The sequence below is a fragment of the Zalophus californianus genome, chromosome 5, assembly GCF_009762305.2.
Source record: "Zalophus californianus isolate mZalCal1 chromosome 5, mZalCal1.pri.v2, whole genome shotgun sequence".
NCBI lineage: Eukaryota > Metazoa > Chordata > Mammalia > Carnivora > Otariidae > Zalophus > Zalophus californianus.
This window is the reverse complement of record NC_045599.1, coordinates 140,747,004-140,768,033: the sequence shown is the minus strand read 5'-3', so window position 1 is coordinate 140,768,033 and position 21,030 is coordinate 140,747,004. Positions and strand designations below refer to the sequence as shown.

Genomic DNA, 21,030 nt, shown 5'->3' with positions numbered 1-21,030 from the left:
GTGTTTCCAGAGGGCCACCGAATTTCCTTGCAGCCTTAATGTCTTTGCCTGGTGGAGGGAGACGGTTTTGCACATCTCACAGTGTTTCGCAGATCCACCCAGTTAACACAGGGAAAGGTGCTCATCTGCAGTGAAGTACACTGGGGTTTCAATCCTGCCTCCATCCCTTCCAAGCCACAGGACTTGGGCAGATGCTGGACTTAGCCTCATTTTTCATTTGAAAAATGAAGGTATAAATTTTAGAATTTATGTTATTGCTAAAAAATTCTATAAAATTACCACTACTAATAAAAAGTAAAAGGCTTCTCAATAACTTCTATCTTTCTTGCATGGAAGATGCTACAGCCACGGGCTGTGAAGTGGGGGGCGGGTGGCTTCCCTGAGAGCAGGGAAGGCCTGGAGGACATCCGAGCATCCACCCCTCCCAAGGCGGCACCGGCAAGGCTGTCCCGCCACTTCTCACTTTGCCCCCATCCCTTTTTCATTTTTGTTCCAGGGTGCCATTTCGTGCTCACCCTTTCAGGTTCTCTAACTGTGCTTTGAGTGCTTTGGAGAAAAGCTCGGGTTCCGTTAAAATGTCACAAGTGTCAAAGGTGAAAGAGAGCAGAGCCAGCAACAGCCCAAGCCCCTCACAGTTTTGCAGAGAGAAACCTGGACTGGAACGGAAACTTCTTTACTCCAGTCACAAAACCCCTTTACGTGAAGGCAGAGGCGACCAGCCAAACGCCACCCTGCTGACCTCCACACCTGTGATCTTCCCACAGCCAAAGGGTTCTATTTAACATCAAGGTCATTTGTAAATGTATCATTTAAAATCTAACTAAGAAATTGCTTTGATAGATAACATGCTATGGTATTTTTCAAACATCACCACTCTTATTTTTTTAACCTTTTTTTTTTTTTTGAAATAAACTCTGCCCCCAATGTAGGGCTCGAACTCAGGACCCCGAGATCAAGAGTCACATGCTCTACCGACTGAGCCGGCCAGGTGTCCCTGAATATTGCCATTTTTATAGACCCAAAAACTCATCTAAAAATAGGAACAGCTGACAGTGCTGTAAACGGCTAATCTTCCCACAGGAAAGTTAAAACAAATCTAAATATCTTCCAGGTCTAAGCTCCTAAACTGACGTTGTAGGTGGGCTTCCTTCACCCCAATTCACAGCTGTCTGTGTGACCAGGTGGCCACTGACATTTACATTCCTAAAAGTATTAGGGTTTTTAATAATTGTGCTACTTTCCTTCCTTGGATAATAAAAATTTGTTTCTGTAAAGAGATTCATGCTGAATCTGAAACAAGTATCGAAAGCTTCAACCCAAGGGTTATTTCTTGCCCTTTCTCCCGCACACAGCCTCCTGCTTTAATACACACAAACGGCTAGACTAACCAGCTACTGATGTAATGGTGTGAATTTACAATTCATGAATGAATAAATGAACGTGTAAGTTTGTCATCTTAGCTGAGTTAATACTTGTTTATTTTTTCTGACATCCCTTAAACTAGAGACAGATGGGGTCCTACAGACCCAAGGCTGAAACCAATTTAACACATAGCTAGCTCTAAGCTTGTTGTGAAGAAAGGAGGTCATCCTGGTTATGAACTTAGGTTCTGGAGCCAAGCAGAGCAAATCAAAACTAGCTGTGGGTTCTTGGGCAAGGCACTTCACTGCTCCAAGAATTAGTGTCTGTTCATCTGCATACCAGGATTAATAGTCTCTAACTCATGGATATGCCTGCTGTTCTTAGGGCACCTCATTAAATGGTAGTCACTGCCACTTGTATTACTTTCTATATCTTGGTCATTTTATTAATGAAATATTGCCCATGAAAGGAGATTATAAATCAAGTTGCTTCCATATTAACTTTTTCTATATTTGTAAATTAAAAGAATTTGCACAAGTAATAGTTTGCTTGCTAAGGATGTCTTGGGGAGGAGACTGACATACCGGCTTTCTCTTAGCAAGTTGAGAAGATCATCTCTAAAGGTATCTCTGTTCTTCTCCAAGATGCCCCGGACATCATACTGCACCTGGTTTTTACAAAAAATAAATGAGAAACGGTACAACTGATCAAAAGAATAACTTCAGGTCACAAGCATCTCCTTTAAAAGCCAGACCTATGAAGAGAAGTCATTTTGAAACATTTATGATTGGCTTCTGAAATTACTATTTCTCCAAATACCAAATGGGCAAATATCAATAAGGATCTTAATTAGGAAGTTACCTCTCCAGCATAGTGTTTCACTCCAAAATTGTTGACTGCAACTCTGGGCTTCACGTAGAAGTGGTTATTCTAACAAAGAAACAAATACAAATGCCTAATTTCACTTGCTGATTTGCACTGACTTCCCAAAAGAATTAACTACAACAGATCGTGAAAACAACCTGAAAACCCACCACACTTCAGAGGTTTAGGTCAGAGTGTGTGATACACTTTATCAAAACCATGCAGGACTCGTCATCGCAGAAGTGAGGTTAAATTCTATACTCATCAACTAAATGTGGGCACGTTCTGACGAGTAGCCCCAAATCTATCCCTTTAACTTATTTCAACTTAGTTCCAGCATCTGGAGAAGACAGCTTTGCTTTGAGAAAAAAATTACATGTGGGAAGCACAGCGGAGCCAACAGCACTGAAATATCTTATGTGTAATCTTAATCCACAGAGCTGCTACTCAGACATAATTAGGAATTGGCAGGTTTTGACATACAGCGTGTTGACTGTGTAACTTCTCCAGTAAGGTGCTGTCTGTGGCTTGAGGAAAATGGCTTTCTTCATTGATAAGGGCGAGGAGACCAAGTTTCTAGAAGAGAGAAAAGAAATTAAATGAATTAAAAGTTGAATGCCTCAAAATATTTCAGAGCTTCCATCCCCCCTCTCAAGTAAGTGTTTGTTAAAGGAAAAGGCACAGCAATTTCTTGGTTTAAAAAAATTCAGAATGATTCTATGAAGACATCCCATGAATTTAAGTGTCCCAGAAACATGGAAAAATGGAACCCACCACAATTTCGTGGAGGAAAAGTACAAGTGGCCAGTCTACTATTGGTGGCAAAGCTTTCGATGCTGACTTAAAGTCTAAGTGAAGCCAATTCACATACTGTTGATTCTAAAATATGGAGTTCAATGAGACAATAGGCTTGAAGCGGCCAAGTATTTAAATTCAATCTTGCACATTTGCATGTATGTTTCCAAACGGTCCATTGTGTTCTAAACATTCACATCTTTGATGTGCATGTTCGCACAAGCTATTTTGTTCCCATAAATATGAATCAGCCCAGTGGGACACCCTTGGGACTGCTACAATGCTTCAACAATGTTACCTTCTCAATCAGGTCCAAGCATTCACCATTGTCTATCCAGTCGATGTCTTCCCACACCAGTCCCTCCCTGTAGCAAGATTTAAAAGGGCTAGGTTATAATAAAATAGAGCTTTAAAGCTATCTAATTAAGTGGCTGATTTAAAAAAATTTTTTTTGAAGTGGAATCCTATGAGTGCTTACCTGCTATATTCTAGCTGTTCCAGAGAAAAAATATGCTTGTTGAAATATTCCTGAAGTTTCTCATTTGCATAGTTTATATTGAACTGCTCGAAGTGATTAACCTAAGGGGGGGGCGGGAAACCATTCAACAAGTATCTTTAGTGCCCTTACTATTACATATACAGGTAAAGAAAAGGAAAAATAAATCTGCGGAGAAATATATCAATATTTATTTGAAGAGATTTTACGATCAGTCAATAAGTGGACAGAAAAGAATTCATGCATCCCACTCTTCAGAAGCATACCTCAAAGTTTTCGAATCCAAAGATGTCAAGAATGCCAATGGATTTAAAGTCATCTTTGCCTTTGATCCTGCTGTTAATCTTCTTAATCACCCACTCGAAGCAGCGTGCATAAAGTGCCATGGCCAAGGAGTCTCTGCTGTCTTCCGCCTGGGGGAGAGGAAACACAGTGACTGTCTCCCGCTGACCACGGACAGCCTGGGCAGGCAAGTCCATCCCTGCCCCCCTCGAAGACACACGCACTAAACAGGAGTAACACCTGTGCACCCAATACCAAGTAAATCAGTACCATCTAGGAAAACACAGGTGTCTAAAGAAAGGGCGAACTGGAACTCACTTTCCAGGAGGATTCACTATGACCGCCTTTACATAGCTGGCTTTCAAACTCAAGTTTTTATGTTGAGTTACAGGAGAAAATCTGAACCAACATACACACAGCTACAAATTTTGTCAGGTTTAAGACAATTAAGGCCTGAGTTTTCTCATGATCATCTTCTCATAATCTACTTTTTAAAAAATTTTTATTTAAGATTTTTATTTATTTGAGAGCGAGCGAGTGAGAGAGCGAGAGAGAGCATGAGCAGGGTGAGGGGCAGAGGGAGAAGCAGACTCCCCACTGAGCAGGGAGCCCGATGTGGGGCTCGATCCCAGGACTCTGGGATCACAATCTGAGCTGAAGGTAGACACTTAACCAACCGAGCCACCCAGGCACCCCTCATAATCTACTTTGTACACAGAAAAATTTTCTTCATGGTATGTATGATTAGCATTTTTACTTACCCAATCAAGAAACGGATATTAGATGGCCTGGCACATATAATTGGCTCAAGGCAGTAGCAGAAGCAAAACTAAGTACTACTACACAAATAATAACAATAAATTACAATAGCTCATGTTTACTTATTACTTAAGTAACTGGCATATATTTATTATTATCCTTACAAGAATCCTATGAATTAAGTATGATAATTATCCCTGTCTTACAGAGGAGGAAACAGACACAATGAATGCATTCCCCCAAAATGGAAAGTAGTATGTCAGGACTTGAACTCAGGAAATCTCCATCAGACCCAGTCCTCTTAGACACTTGGCTGCACTACCTCTAAGAAAATAAACAACTTTGTCTCTTCCCCTCAGCAGGGGTATCTTCTTTATTTTGCTCATTTGAATGGTTTGTTGTAGTTACTTATTTGAATCAAAGCTGTGAATGTGAAACCCCAGGAGTGTCTTTTAAAAAAAGCTCTGATGGCAAAGGGCACATACCTGTTGAACAGTGAGAGGTGTGAGGATCTCTTCCCCCCTGAGGAACATGGATCTCTGCGTCAGAGCATCTGTGAGCTGTGCAGAGTCCAGCCCAAGGAGCTCTGCAGACCTGCCCAAGGCTGGAAATGAAGAACAAGGGGAAAGCGGATGCCCTGAGCCAAGCAGGAATGGGCCACGGGACCCCAAAGCTAACTCCACATGGCGATACATTACAGCAGAGAACATTCCTCAGTCCCTCAGGTAGAATTTACAGAACACGCATTCTATTGGTAAGTTATTCACTCCCTTAATGGGTCTCAGGCTAGTAGCAGAGAACCTGGCGCTTGGACCAAGTGTGGTCCTGAGACCGCGAGGCAGGGGCTACCCAAGATCTGCCAGAGGCTTGCAAGGTCCTAACTATTTTCTGTGATATTAAGATGTCCTTTGCTGTTTTACTCTCATTCCCTTACCATGGTACAGAGGAGTTTTCTAGTGGCTACATGACATGGAGGTATCTCAACAAACTGAATGCAGAAGCAGATTAAGAGAATCTAGCTGTCCTCCATGACATCAGATGCTTTAAAAGTTTGCAAAAGTGTAAGACAATGTCACTCCTTTTTTAAGATTTTACTTATTTCAGAGAGAGAAAGAGAGAGAGCACAAGCAGGGGGGCAGGGGGGCAGGGGGAGCGGCAGGCAGAGGGAGAAGAAGGCTCCCCGCTGAGCAGGGAGCTTGACGCCGGGCTTGATCCCAGGACCCTGGGATCATGACCCGAACCGACTGAGCCACCCAGGTGCCCCACAATGCCATTCTTCTCACGGATTTTCTTTTGTTTTGGAAAACAGTCTTTTAAATAAAAATATGATTATTTTAATATGCAATGGGTTTTTTACAACACCTCAGTTAATTTCCAAGGATGTAACATGAACAGACATGACCCACATAAACAATAGCTCTTTGGAGTTCTCTACGGTTTCAAGATGATTCAGAGGCGCTGGGACAACATGTTTGAGAACCACTGACCTACAGCGCTGTCCTCGCCTAAAGCCCTTTCAACCTTTAGCGCATGCAATCCCCAAGGCTTCGTGCCCTACACACTGCTTCCATCGGGAAAGTTCCAGAAGTAAATACAGAAATCACTTCAGGAAAAGTGTATGTGTGATTAGCATTTTTACTTACCCAGTCAAGAACAACTGGAAAAGGACAACTGACATAGCGATGTGCGTATTAATTTTTAGTCCTGACAACACGTCAGTGAAGCACTTTATAGATAAGACATCACTAGCGTTGGGGGATACGTAACTCAAGGAAACAGACTGTAGCAGAGCTGAACAGTGAACGGCATTTCCACCCGAGAACGAACGGTCTTCCTGGGACACCACGTCACCACTCACAAACTATGCAAAAGAGAGCAACACCACACCCCTGACCCCTATCATTCTTCTACATCTAATCCTCGTTGCTCCTATTTCTCTATTGGGTCCGTTTTCCTCCGTCCTTGCTAAGAATGAGAACACAGCCACCATTCCCTCTAATAATCACTCCTCATAGGCTTGGACCCTTTCTTAACTGACAGTTCCCATCAAATACAAAGTTCTGTAAGTCTCTGTCCAGGGTCAGAAAGCTCTTTCTGTAAAAGGCCGGAGAGTAAATATTTTAGGTCTAAGTTCCCTATGAGGAAAAAGCCAAGGGAGGGAAGGAGGCGGGAGGCATCCTACCTGTTTTGAAGGACACTTGGGCCCCACCGGCAGTGATAAATTCTATGTTCCCAAGATGTAACACACCAGCAAGCAACCTCAAAACCTCCCAAACTTCTTCTTTGCTGAACTGCATCACTTCCATCGCCGTCTGAAAGAAAATCAATGTATTTAAGTTTTTGTTGTTTTTCTTCCATAGTAAAGAAAATGAAAAACCCATTACTCAGTAAAATTGTTAGGTATTGTTCTAAAGGCAAGAAAACAAGAAATAGATTCATGACCTCTCACTTTTAAATGATAAAGCCTTTGCACAGGCACCCATAAAAGAATGTGATATTAAGGAAGAACTGTACAATGTGGAGATCACCCAATCGATGACATAAAATGAGATATCTGCCTTACTAGGTACAAGTCTGCCAGGGACACCACAGAAGAATTACCTAAGAGAGTCACAGTAATGATGGTGAAAAAGAAATGCTTTTTCTGTAGATCCTGAAGCATAATGGAATATTTATTTTCTTGCACATAAGTTGGTGGGGAAGGGACCGCTCCAGTGTACATTTCAGGGCTTTTCCTTAATGGCTAAATGCAGCAGGAACTCAAGTCAGAGGAATAAAACTCTCTATTAGGAACTCTGTAGATAGAGTCTCTGCTCCTTTTATAATAGATATTGATGGATTAGATGAATGGATTCAGATCAGTCTTCCCTAGGCATTCATCACATCTCTCTTTAATTTCTCCAAAGAACTTTTAAAGATCTTGTCTTGGCCCCTCCATAGGAAATGGAAGTTAATATAATGCTGTTTGGGGGAAAATAAAAATAAACAGGCCCCTAAGGGAGAGGAGGTTTGTTCCCAAATACAAGTATCTAAACAACTGAAGTATCATCTGAATCACATCGAAGATCTGCTCATTTTCTATTGTGATTGATTGATTGATTGATTGATTTCAGAGATGCGGGTGCAGCGGGGAGAGGGAAAGAGAGAATCTTAAGCAGACTCCGCGCCTAACATGGAGCCTGACACGGGGCTGGATCTCAGGACCCTGAGATCATGACCTGAGCAGAAATCAAGAGCTGGACGCTTAATGCTTAACCAACTCGAGCCACCCAGGTGCCCCTCTATTATGATTTAGAAGCCATACTCTTGTCAAGAAAAAAGCATCCCTCTCCCCCAACTGAGGACAGAATTGTTGGCAATACTGATGAAAATGACCTACCAAGAGCACGTGGGCGCACAATGCAATAATCGTGACAATGACAATCACTTCAGGGGATTAGGAAGGAAACTGAGCACCACTGTGAAGCAGCAGAAATTGTAAAAGGAAACAAATGGAGATTTAAAACGTGAAAAGTTTTAACTTCTTTACAAGGAAAAAACAAAGTTGAAACAAAAGGCAAAAACAAGAGGCAGGACAACAATTTAAAAATTATAAGGGAAGGAGCAACAGCTTAGCCATAATAAAAAAGATATGAACAACAAAAATAAAATAGACATTTCTTATAGGAGCATATGCAAATCCTTCCTAGAAATCAAACATGTACTAATCAAAGAAAATCTGAGATCGCTTCTATTAAATTAGCAAAAAACTTGTGACTGATAAACCTAAAATTGGTGAAACTGGGACATTTATGCACTGATCATTGGTGCCATACGTTAATATAATCTTTTTGGAAAACAAGATTATATGACAGTATTGTGCTGGCCGCAGATGTACATAAACTTACAATGTTCAGAGAGGTTCAGTAACTTTCACAGGGTTGCACAACCAATATTCAAAGTCAGGCCCAATGAACCCAAAGTCCACAAACTTATTATCCAGCCAATGTTATTACTTTCTAAAGATATAAAAAGAAAAAAAAGCAATCTCTTATATAATCTTCCATAACTTATATGCTGGAAATTAATTCCAAGGAAAATCTCAACAGAAAAAGGAAGTTCTATAAAATATTCACTGCAGTGTTATATTAACATGTTGAGAAAAAATTCTAACTATCCTATAATCAGACAAGTCAAATACAGCAATAGTTGAGAACGGTTCAATAGTTTAGAATAATGTGTACTTTTTAAAGGAAATTATGATCATCCAGAAACATGATTTATGATAGCTTTATGTAAAAAGTTTAAAATTATATTTTTGTGGGGTGCCTGGCTGGTCGCTAAAGCATGGGACTCTTAATCTTGGGGTGATGAGTTCAAGCCCCAGGGTGGGTGTAGAAATTACTTAAAAAAAAAACAAAACCACATTATCAGTAAATTTTTTAAAAATTGTATTTTTGCAACTTTTTTTTTTAAAGTAATCTCTACACTCAATGTGGGACTCGAATTTACAACCTGGAGATCAACAGTCAGATGCTCTACCAAATGAGCCAGCCAGGTACCCCATAAAGAAAACCACGCTGGGAATTAAACATACTGTATTGAAAATAGCTGCAATGTTAGCGTTGGTAAACTCACAAACATTATGTTCCATCATGTCTTTTAATGTTTTGACAATATTTTTACAATAACGGTACAATATTTTTACAATATTAATGGGTGATTGGATAAACAAATTGCTGCCTATTCAATGGAATATCACTCACTAGAAAAGGGAATGAACTGTGTTATGTATGATGTAGATGAGTAAAAGGACCTAGACAGGAGAATACCCTCTGTATGATTTCACTTACAAGAACCTCTAGAAGAGACAAATCTACTGATTTATGCCTGAAAACAGATAAGTGGTTTCCCAGGAGTAGGGTGGCTGGGAAGGGCCAAGGAACTTTTGGAGTAAAGAATCACCCTTTAGGGAGCCGAACCGTGAGAGATGATGGACTCTGAAAAACAAACTGAGGGTTCTAGAGGGGAGGGAGTTGGGAGGATGGGTTAGCCTGGTGATGGGTATTAAAGAGGGCATGTTCTGCATGGAGCACTGGGTGTTATACACAAACAATGAACCATGGAACACTGCATCAAAAACTAATGATGTAATGTATGGTGATTAACATAACAATAAAAATTAAAAAAACAATAAACAGAGGCTTTACTAAGAAAAAAAGAAAAAAGAATCACCCTTTATTTTGATTGTGGTTGTGGGTACATGGGTGAGTAAATTCAAAATCCATTAAAATGTATACTTTAAATGGTAGCATTTTATTATATGTACATGGCCTTTCAATAAATCTGATTACAAATAATAAAAATACCATGAATTACTTAATCAGGTGTTTGAAGACTCATTTCATTGGTTCAAGCAGAAATTGACACAAAGAATAAGAACTATTAGTCGAGTGCTTATCTATTAAAAAAACCATATGGAAAAATATTTGTTCAAATTTACTTATTCTAAAAGTTAAAAGTAAAGAAAGGTAGTTAAGAAATACAGAATAATTTATTCTCAAGACACTTAAAATAGCAGTAAGGACCAAATCAAACAGCAAAATAATTATAAAGCACCTGCGCTGTACAAAAGTTAATACTTTCCCTCTCTATGATTCAAGTTTTCCTCCTATAAGGCATATTCAACACTAACTTATAAAAAAATTCTTAGATCATAGAAATGAAATCCTTTACTGTTTAAGTCAACTACCTGGACTTTATAAACACTAAAAGGAAATAAGACAAAAAAAAAAATAAGTTTGCTGTAGCAGAAAATGTCAAGCTATCAAATGAAAAATATCAAGAGATGCCCAATGAAAATGTTCTTGGCTAAGTTCTTAAAATACATACCGAAGTCATATACGGAGATAGAAAGCAAATAAAACGTGCTTACTGTGTTAATAAATTTGACTACTTTCAATCTAACTCTAAGTGAATTAGAAGCGTGGTGATTAGTAATTGCATTAATCATTCTGCGGGGTAATTTAATGGCTGCCCCCAGTTGGCAGCAGCGTGGGCATGCGTGCTGGAACCGCCAGTAAGAGCCTCTACTTACTGTGCCCTACTGTCCTGTTTACAGTCTCTCCGGTTGCAGTCTCCACCCCCCTTCGGCAAGAGTAGCCACTTTAAAGTTTATTATCATTACCTTATTTTCTCAACGATAAGGCTGGGAAATTCTCTGTATAGTTCAGAAGCACTAAACAGCAATTTAGTTATAATAAAACTGGCACAAAGTTAAAATATTTTCAATAAAGTCCTTATTAAGCACATAAAAAAAAATATAGGTGTTTGGGAAAGTGAGGGTGGGCAGTGGGGGAAGAAGAGGGATGACAAATATGGGATCTGGTCCCAATCGTGAAGGACCAAAGGAGGCCAGGCTCATGGCACTAGAAAGTAATAGAAAGGAGGGGCAAATTTCATGTGCTTTACTGCCAGAAGGTACATCTGCTTAGGGTCTCAGGCAGTTGGCTGTGAGGTGTAGAGGTACCATTCAAGGCAAAGGGACCACAGATGAATCTTGAACAAATGGTGTCACTGAAACAGTGGAAGGGGAGGCTATTCTGGGCATAGTAAATTGCAAGTAAGCAATCTGATAATAATTTATTATGCAATGTGATATCAGGCAATATTCTGTTACTTTATAATATAAAATTTGCTTATGCTCCCAAGTTCACCACCACCAAAAGACATTGATGTTTCCATGCTTGGCAAAACTGAGGTTTTAACGTCCGTCCTTTAAGTCTTAATGAAATCTGACTCATGTGGAATGAATTCATGCATACATACACATGGGCTCATACCATTAAAAACCCATGGATATACCCAGTAAGGCTGATAAGGTCCAGAAACCCCAGTCCTGGTCCACAGCCAGGAAGGCTATAAACATTCAACATTTATGGAGTAAGAGAATCTGAAAAGATTATCACCCAAAGACTCCTGCTACTTCACGCACATTTCATCAGCCACCATTCTGGCGGGTCAGATGCAGACAAATTAGTTGCTCCTATTGACTTGAAATTTCTCGGGCAATTTGAAAGGCTGCATAAAAACATGGCTATAAAATTTAGCATACATTCACAGAGTCTGCACCAGGAAAAACCAGGTCCTCTAAAGCTGCCCGGGATACTTAACAGGCACTTATTTATATTAATGTCAAGTGGTGGCAATAATGAACTCTAAAAATACAGAAAGCAAATTCTTAATAAAATAAGCAAAATTCTTAGAAGAAGTATACAAGAGTATACTGACATTGAAGTTGATAAAAAGACTCATTTTTTTAGCAGCTAAAAATGACATTTGCATACATAATTCACAGAAATAATTTCTATGAACATTTCAACATATTCTGCAAACAAATATCCTTCACCCTTAATGGAATGTGGTCCCTTTCCTCCCTTTGATTCCAAAACCTCTGGGGAAAGCAGCTTTATGAAACTGAAATATGAAGATACAAATTTAAGTGATTTTGGAGGAAAATACTGAGAGACAAATTACATTAAAAGCAGCTGTACAATATGATTCAATCTTTTTTCCTTCTTCAGCAGAATACTGGGGTTATATGTAGCTTATTTACTGCAATCTCCTTGGTGCCTAGAACAGTGCCTGGCACATAGCAGGTGCTCAAACATGTTGAATATATAAAACTGACTTCAGCCTGAAGAGTTCAGTGTCTCTTTTTCACCATTCCTGTGTCACTCCTGGTTACAGAGTACTGCATAAGGCAGAACAATGGGCTGGCTGGTATTGACAGGATACTTTTGATTGTAGAAATTGCAATTTTAGGAATGTAATCATAATTATATAATCATTAAAGCTGATACAGTCACTGTAAATATATGATAACACAGAATGATAAAATAAAATCCTAGAATTCTGCCTCATGAGATAACATATTTGGTTTATTTTTTGTCCCAGCCTTTTTTCTGCATATAATTACTATTATCAATTATCCTAAATTATACATAAAATGCTTTTTTAAATAAAAGATTATCAAGTGTTGCAGCTTATCTTCCTCAATTATAAAATAAGCATGTTTTCCCATATAATTAAATATATTTGAGCATATGTTTTGCTTGCTCTAATGGACCTAATTTTATGGCTATAACATTATTTAAGCTAATCCTCTATTTGTGGTTCTTGTGGCTTAAGGTAAAGGGAGAAAAAAAAAATGGAGAAAAATCTTACTTTTTATAGAAGAGTGTTTTTCCTCCTTTCTGAAAAGGTGCACATTTTTCTTTTCTGACTGTATTGCTTAGAACTTCCAGAAAGTTAAATAATAATAAAAACTACATGTTTCTGATTTTAATAGATAGCAGCTAGGTTTTCATTGCCATTTCTAATAGGTTGACACCAAAAAGTAATCACAAAGTAAATATTTAAATAATTTAAACTTGTAAGCTTGTTGTCTGTATCAATTTCATGTACAAATTTTCTTCTCTTCTCAATGATACCTTTTCAATGTTAAGATGAGATTTTAAATGCTAAAACCTACTCTTTCAATTTAATAATAAAAGCTAGCAATCAATGAGAGCAGGGCGAGCCCCAAAAGTCTACCTGTAGGCTAGCAAAAGGCACAAACAATTCTGATTCAGAAAATGAAGGCCCAAGAGGAAAGCAGAGGAAAGCCTGCAGAGTAACTTCTCCAGGGCTTTCAGGACAAGGGGAGGACCTGATACTCAGCGCACCCTAGTGGCCAGCAAGCTAATGAGTAGGAGAACTGCTTTTTAGACAGGAGTCTGTCTCCTGCCACAAACAACGTCCTTCTATCACAAAGCATTGTTCTCCAGCTTCAAGGGGGGGAAAAAAAGGAAAAAAAATTCTGTCCTCCTTTGCCCTTTTCATCAAAAATAAGAATGAGTTTTCATATTTATTCTAACAGACAGTAAAGACAAAAACAATACTAAACAAACTGAGAAGAGAGAAAGTCTGAGTAGTAATAGAAATCCAGGGGCAAAATAAAATTGGGAAGGAAAATTTAAAATACTTAAACATTTCATAAAATCCAACTCTCAGGGCCAATTCTCATGCTGTCCAGGGTATACAGCAAAAGGTGCTGTCAACAGGGGCTTTTTTGTTAACAGTTTCAAGGAAGGAGATTTGGCGAGAGAAACCCCTCTTCATTATAAATGACAGAATAAAAGGGAGACAGAGGGGGAGAGGGTCATATCATAGCCAATCCTGTTCTTAATTTCAATTTAAGATGTGGAAAATGATGTATGATACATATCCACTTAAAAAAAAAAGACCCTGATTTTATTCCACAAGGCATTTTTACGAACAATCTAGAAGAATAAAAGGGGACACTGAAGAGAGGACTGTTGACAACTATAAAGCAAAGAACCTGACTGACACATCTGGGCTGTACCAGAAGCTGGTACCACCTGCCTGCCTTGTGGGTTAGAGTCTGGGATTTGGAGTTAAGACTCTTTCCACACCGGCTCTATCTAGTACTGTGTGTGGTTAGGCTGGACACCAACCTCTCTGAGTTGTAGAGTGTAGCCAATCAGGGATCCTACCGTCACAGTATTGTTAAGAACAACGAGAGAGATGGCCCATTTGAGCCCATATAACAAGCGGTCAGTGTCAGTTGCATTTATGATGAGGAATCAACCCTAGATCCACCGTATCCAACTGTTGTAGTAATGACTCTGGCAAAGGAACGAAGACTGCATTGGCAAAATCTACTGGCCATTCGCATCGGATGTGGCTATTAATAAAGCTCGATGACCAGGGTTCCTAAATGTTGTCACCTTATAACAAAGTCCTTGTGATAACAGAAAACTAGAAGAGGCCACACGTAATCGACACCGCAGAGCTGTAAGGTGACTACTGTTCTTGTGGTCAGAATTGGTTGTCAGAATCAGGCCAGGAGACTCAGACAAGATCCTTAATAGTCACCTGGTCTAATGGTTGACAGATTTGGTTTTAACTGTAGACACTGTTATAAACAAATAAATAAATAAATAGCTCAAAAAAGAAAGATTGGCATGTTCCAGTGCCAACCCTATATTTTTTTTTTCATACAGTTCCAAGTCAATTCCCCATCTGTCCTGAATGCCACAGATATTCATCCACCTTCTAAAGAAAGAGGATTCTCTTCCAGTCTGGAACATTCTTTATCATGACTTGGAACAAAAAGGAAGTACCTATTCTCAGTACAGCGGTGCAAATGTAATTACCTCTATTTTCATTAAAAAAATTTTTTTGACATTCTTTCCTGGTTTGTTGAAGATTAGTTGACCATAGAGTTGAGGGTCCATTCATAAAAAAAAATTTTTTTTGAAACAGGAAATGAAATGTCACTTTTTTTTTTTAGGGGGTTGTCACTCTTAATAAAGGTAAAATAAGAAAGTAACTTACAATCACTTCCCTAAAGGACTCCTGGTCACTGATTGTCTTGTCTTCTATACATCCAGACTGACTCAAATAGTGATAGTTTTCTGGCACAGATAAATAAAATTCTTCTGCAAAAAGACAAAGAAAATAATAAAATCAGTATTTGGCCAGGAAAAGACAGAATCCAAAAGAGTTCTCACTTTGTAACTTTAAAAAAATAAAGTATATAAATAATTCTATGCTAATAGTCTCCTATTAATATAAAAAAAAGTTCTCTCTTAATCATCATTTAGAGAAAATAAAAAGGACTTAATCAGGGCTCAGTAGGTTAAGCCTCCAACTCTTGATTATGCTCACTAAAAGGTCAATAAATAAAAATAAAAATAAAGGATTTAATTAAATGAGATAGCATGATAGAAAATGTTCTTGAAAAACTGATAAGGATCCTGTTTTATTTTCCCTTAAAAATCAAATGTTTAGAAATTAGCTTTATTTGGGTATGGTTTATTTTTATTTATTTATTTTTTAAAGATTTTATTTCACAGAAAGACACAGCGAGAAAGGGAACACAAGCAGGGGGAGGGGGAGCGGGAGAGGGAGAAGCAGGCTTCCCGTGGAGCAGGGAGCCCGATGCGGGGCTCGATCCCAGGACCCTGGGACTATGACCTGAGCTGAAGGCAGACACCTAACGACTTAGCCACACAGGCGCCCCAATTTGTGTATGGTTTAAAAGTAAACCAGTTACAATATGCATCATACCTTTTTTTTCATAAATAGTCTATAAATTAGAAAAGTACCAAGATCCCCAAAACAAAAAATTTAATATTTCTCTATTGACGATCTTCCCTCTACATTAGTTGGCTCTAAAATGGACTCAACATCTTTCGGTATTCTCATACATTTCGTTTCAATTGATGGAATACAAACAAAACCCAAACAGATGAATTACTGACAGCTTTTCAAGGGAAAACCAGTTGCTAATCCATATATTTCTGTGCCAGTGTCCCATTCACTCACCTCTCTGTTCATGTTCTAGCCCTGCCAGCAGTGCATAGAATATGTGATAATTCCTTTCCCCGGGGTTTTGCCTTACTACTCGGTTCTGTGGGGATAAATCAGATTTCATCTGAGATGTTTCCTTCATTTAATTAACACAAACCAACAATTTCCAAAAATAATTTTTGAAGAAAATGTGAATTAAATCATGTTTACTTACTTTTTCTAATAAATCTTCATGTGAAAAGCAATGGCCAGTCAAGGAACAAAACCAGGATATGACATGCTCAATTAGGCTTTAATTTTCTATTCTTTGTCACCCAAATAATTGCAAATCCCTGTTCCTTTGACACTGTGACTTCCAGTGCCAAGAGATGAGCCAACAAAGCATAGACTAGTTCATCTAAATCCAATTTCAAACGGGACACATGGTGTCCTAGGAGGTGCCAAACTATTTGACAAAATTGATCTCAAACAACAAACACTTGATGCTTGATGATGAATCCAATTTTCCAGATTACAAACATGATAGAATTTTCCAAAAGAAAAACGGTTATCTCCTAGGATAGTTAATAGGTCAAACATAGTAATATTAAGCAATAACTGAAATGTTTCACATTACCTGTCCTTACGATAACCAAGAGCAGTTTGTACTTAGAGAGTCAAATACTAAAGACAAGACCGAAATGAAACAGGATACAATCTACAATTCTCCCGCCCTGAATATTTCCCTTCTGGCAGATGTGCAGCTGAACGAACTTCCCAAAGCGACTGGAGTTGTTGTTGTACACGGTCTTAGCATTGCCGAAAGCTTCCATGATGGGGCTGTGAAAGACATGAGGACACTCTCCAGTTATAAAATACCTAAGTCATGAGATGTCAATTCCAGTAGGGGAGATATATCAATAACATTGTAATCACTACGTACGGTGACAGATGGTCACTAGACTTATTGTGGGGGTCATTTCACCATGTGCAAAAATAGCTCATCCCTATGATGTATACCTGAAGCTAATAGGACACTGTGTGTTATACTTCAATAAAAAAATTAATCAAAAAAAAAGTGAGGACAGCAGCGAGTATTAATTAGGGGAGATCTAAAATCAGCAAGAGCGTTCCTCACAAATGTCAAAATATATAATTGCCAAGAAAAATCTGAAATCAAAAGGACCTATGGTGACTATGTTTGTTTACAGAAGAGTCACATTTTCAAAGCACTTGCTGAATGGGTTTATAATCCATATCCACTTTGAATGAGTGCTCTTAGGGCTCGGTGTGCAGGCAGAGGATGCTACAGAGTCCAGGCAACCACAGAGGCTTGTCCTTGTGCAAATTAGCCTGGGCTTATATACACAAGCCAGGGATTGTACAGAAAAAGACCCCTCTTAAATTTCAGCAACTGAAAAAGACCCAGTCCTGGGAATTTCACCCGTTTGTTGTCTGTCCGGGGGCAACTCATTTATAAGTGATTTCTTTGGGTCTTCCCCAACTGTAAGATGGGGTCAGACAAATTAGGGGGTGGCAAAGATTTCTGTAAAGAACCAGATAATAGATATTTTAGGCTTTGTGGGCCATGTGTTCTCGGTTACAACCCACTTGGCTCTGCCACTGTAGTTTAAAAGCAGCTGTAAACAAGATATAAACAAATGAGTGTGTCTGTGTTCCAATAAAACTTTATTTACAAAAAGAGGCTGCAGAAAGATGACAAAGTTCTGCAGACGGATGGTTTTCGATGATTGCACAACAGTGTGAATGTACTTAATGCCACTAAGGTGCACGCTGAAAAAAACGTTTAAAATTATAAATTTTATGTTATATATATTTCATGACAATTGGAAAAAAGTGTATGAATGCTAAAACAAAACCAGGCTACAGGTTATGGGCATCTGGCTATAGTTTGCTGACTTCTAGACAAAATTCTAAATAACAAGATCTATAAGGTCTTTATTGGTTCTAAAATCTTATAAGGCACAAATCAGACATCGGGCCAATACATATTCAAATTAAGAATTCAGATGATACCTCACCACACAGCCCTCTTTCAAAGTTCTGAGGCTCACTGCCATCAGATGTACCACTGATCTTCTGCCACGTGAGAGGCTTTAAAAAAATGCCATCTTGCCAACATGGTGCCTCCAAAGGGCTGGAAGACTAGCAGAGGCTCCCTCACTTCTGTGCTAAGGTCTCTGTTACACACTGGCCAGAGGCTGAAATTTCTGCTCATAACAAGGCCTCCAAAAAATGAGTCAGGGTCTCGCTAGTTAGAGGAGGCTGCAGAATATTCCTCAGAATCACTCACTCACCAATTCAAACCTGGCCCAGTAGGGGGCCGGGGTAGGGTGAGGATCAGGAATGGTGGCTCGGGTTGTTAGAAATTGCTGTGTCCATGCTGGGACTTTTCCTTTGAGGAATTGTAAAAAGAGAAAAGAGACCAACTAATTAGAACTCGTCCTTAAATGAGCCACCCAGGGAGGACAGTGAATCCTAGTCATCGGAAATAAGGAGCATGACGAAGAAATACCTGCTTTCAAGAATAGCTTGTTCAACACAGGATGTCTTCTCCTTTAAGGACAATTCCAAAGACTGTTGACTGATGACTGATAAAAACTTGAGGATCAATTTGGTGCTTTCGGTTTTACCTGCCCCACTTTCACCGCTGAAAAACAAAATGTGCAAGCTTGTTCAAATTAGAAAAAGAAAAGAAAAAGAAAAAAAAAGAAAAGAAACCCAGTTTGACCAACATCACTCCCTTTGAAAGGTGGGAAAACAGAGGTCGAAATGCCTGTCCCGCAGGTCAAGTTAAAGGGCAGTAAAAGCAAGTTCTCCTTCTGGCCACACCCTTTCTGCTATTATGAAAGCCTCTCGGACGTCAGAGGTCAACAGAATCACCTTCACTAAGTTGAGAGGATGGACATGCCTTCCATGGGAGGGAAGCCTGGCACAGGCAGGGATCTTTGTTTTGTTCGCTAGAGTATCCAGACATCTCCACAGGGCCCGGCTGCTGAGAAGGACTTGCTAAATACTTGTTAAAGGAACGAGCACACTAACAGCATCGTTCTGGGAAATGGAAAGCAGGCAAATAGGCTTAAAAATGCAATTATTCGTAAATATGACTGAAGGGACAAGGGAATGACCCCACAGGTCCTCGACCCACCACAGGGAAACATTTTATTTCATACTAATACTCAGAGGGAGGCAGCGGCTAAGCCTCCGTGTCCAGAATGTAACACCAGGTCTGACGTCCTGCAGAGATCACACTTCAGTGACAGTTGAGGGAAAGTGAACAAAGCCATGCAGGGGGAGGGGGGGCCAGTGAGAGAAGTAAATCAGGTTCAAGTCTCACCTGAACAGAATGGCAAACGTGAGCCACAAAAAGAGAAAGGGAAGGATTTGGGCACAAGAGCCAGATGAGCTTGGGAAGACCACGAGCGGGCGGGACTCCGGCTAGGCCAGCAGCACTGAGATCAGAGGTGGTGGAGAAGGAAAGCAGAGAGGATTGAGTTTGATGGCCCAGAGGCAACCGCAGGAGACAGAAGGCGGAGACTGAGCTCAACAGGGTGGCCTGGGAAGAACATGGCTCTGGAGGTCATGTTCTGGAAGGAGCGCAGGGGCCCCAGGAGAGCAGGTGTTGTCTGGTGCCGGACGTGGACAAGAAGGCACAGGTCACAGATTTGGAAAGAGAAACTCAATTTTGTGTAAGATACCATTCTCGGTATTGTGGGGAGAACGGAAGTAGTAAAAGGCAGGGAACTTAAAAGAGAAGTAAAGTAAAGCTGTAGTAACAGGGGCACCTGGGTGGCTCAGTCAGTTAAGAGCCTGACTCTTGATTTTGGCTCAGGTCATAATCTCAAGGTCATGAGATAGAGCCTCACATCAGGCTCCATACTCAGTGTGGAGTCTGCCTGAGATTCTCTCTCTCCTTCTTCCTCTGCCCCTACCCCTGCTCACCCATGCACGCTCTCTCTAAATAAGTCTTAAAAAAAAAAAAAGGTGTAACAGAACAGCAATGCCAATGATATATCAAGGTAGCACCTTAATAATTGCTAAATGGGCAAGATACACAGATGAGCTCCATTTAGTCCTAAAAAAGCTGCCCTTGGTGAAGGTCACGATCTGGGAAGTTATGAAAGAGGAATTTTGCTGAAAACCTGGTAAATGATTAACCACATGTAACAAAGGAGAGGAAAGGACTGAGAGATGACACCAGCCCTGTCTGGCTGGGTGCTGCAGGCCCACGGGGAATCTACACCGGGCTAGGCTAATCTCAGTCATTCCATTCCCTCTGCAAATGACAGGGTTGGCCATGGGAAGGTGTGAGAACTGCAGCCCAAGAGACTCCGCGTCAAGCAAGCTCAGGGCTCCTGCGGAGCTTTGCGTACACACAAGAGACACCAGGCAGAAACGTCCTCCTTGCTGCAGACAACCAATCCCTGGGAATCCACACCTGTCTTGAGATAATCAAGCAAAAGCCAAGAAAATCAGAGAAGGCCTAGCAGGAGTGGCTGAATTCACAGACCTGAAACCGCTCTGCCCTGTGTTATTGGAGTTAGAACAACTTCGGTTGGGTTTTCTGTTGTCAGCAACCAGAATCTTCCTAGTACAGAGTTTAGCACATATATTCATCTCCCTCACATCACTGGCACGTGCAAGGCCCAGGATCTGGCACCCAGGGGGCATTCAGCAAGGACGCAGTGAATGAGTAACATAAACTAAGAAAAAACTGCAGGAAGAGATTTAGATAACTTTTTTTTTAATCATTTATTTATCTGAGAGAGAGACAGAGAACAAGCAGGGGGGAGGGGTAGAGGGAGAAGCAGGGAGCCCAACGCAGGACCTGATCCCAGGACCCTGGGATCATGATCTGAGCTGAAGGCAGATGCTTAATCGACTGAGCCACCCAGGTGCTCTAGTTCTTGATATTTAAAAAAATACATACATCTAGCCAGTTGTTGATTCAATTACGGTAAAACAAACAGAACTTAAAGGGCTACATTCTCTAGTTAAAAAACATGTGAAGCAGAAATAAGGTTACATGTTTCCCAAACCCACTTCTTTATCTTCCAGCACAAGGAAGTGGAAAACGTGTCAACCTCTCTGACAGCAATCAGTGGATAACAGGG

General features: G+C 40.0%; 1 protein-coding gene across 2 annotated transcripts in view; it reads right to left on the bottom strand.

Annotated features, from left to right (window-relative positions):
- Positions 1-21,030, bottom strand: part of MYO10 (myosin X) — a 207,941-nt gene that overhangs the window by 74,513 nt on the left and 112,398 nt on the right. For both annotated transcript variants that reach the window (XM_027604910.2, XM_027604909.2), the window contains 13 exons: positions 18,432-18,566; positions 16,611-16,735; positions 16,131-16,144; positions 15,932-16,016; positions 14,939-15,042; positions 6,741-6,870; positions 5,044-5,162; positions 3,784-3,930; positions 3,500-3,600; positions 3,320-3,386; positions 2,710-2,802; positions 2,224-2,292; positions 1,947-2,029 (listed from right to left, as the gene is read on the bottom strand). In XM_027604910.2, coding sequence (XP_027460711.1) covers positions 1,947-2,029; positions 2,224-2,292; positions 2,710-2,802; positions 3,320-3,386; positions 3,500-3,600; positions 3,784-3,930; positions 5,044-5,162; positions 6,741-6,870; positions 14,939-15,042; positions 15,932-16,016; positions 16,131-16,144; positions 16,611-16,735; positions 18,432-18,566 — 1,272 coding nt within the window. The remainder of the gene's footprint in view (positions 1-1,946; positions 2,030-2,223; positions 2,293-2,709; positions 2,803-3,319; positions 3,387-3,499; positions 3,601-3,783; positions 3,931-5,043; positions 5,163-6,740; positions 6,871-14,938; positions 15,043-15,931; positions 16,017-16,130; positions 16,145-16,610; positions 16,736-18,431; positions 18,567-21,030) is intronic.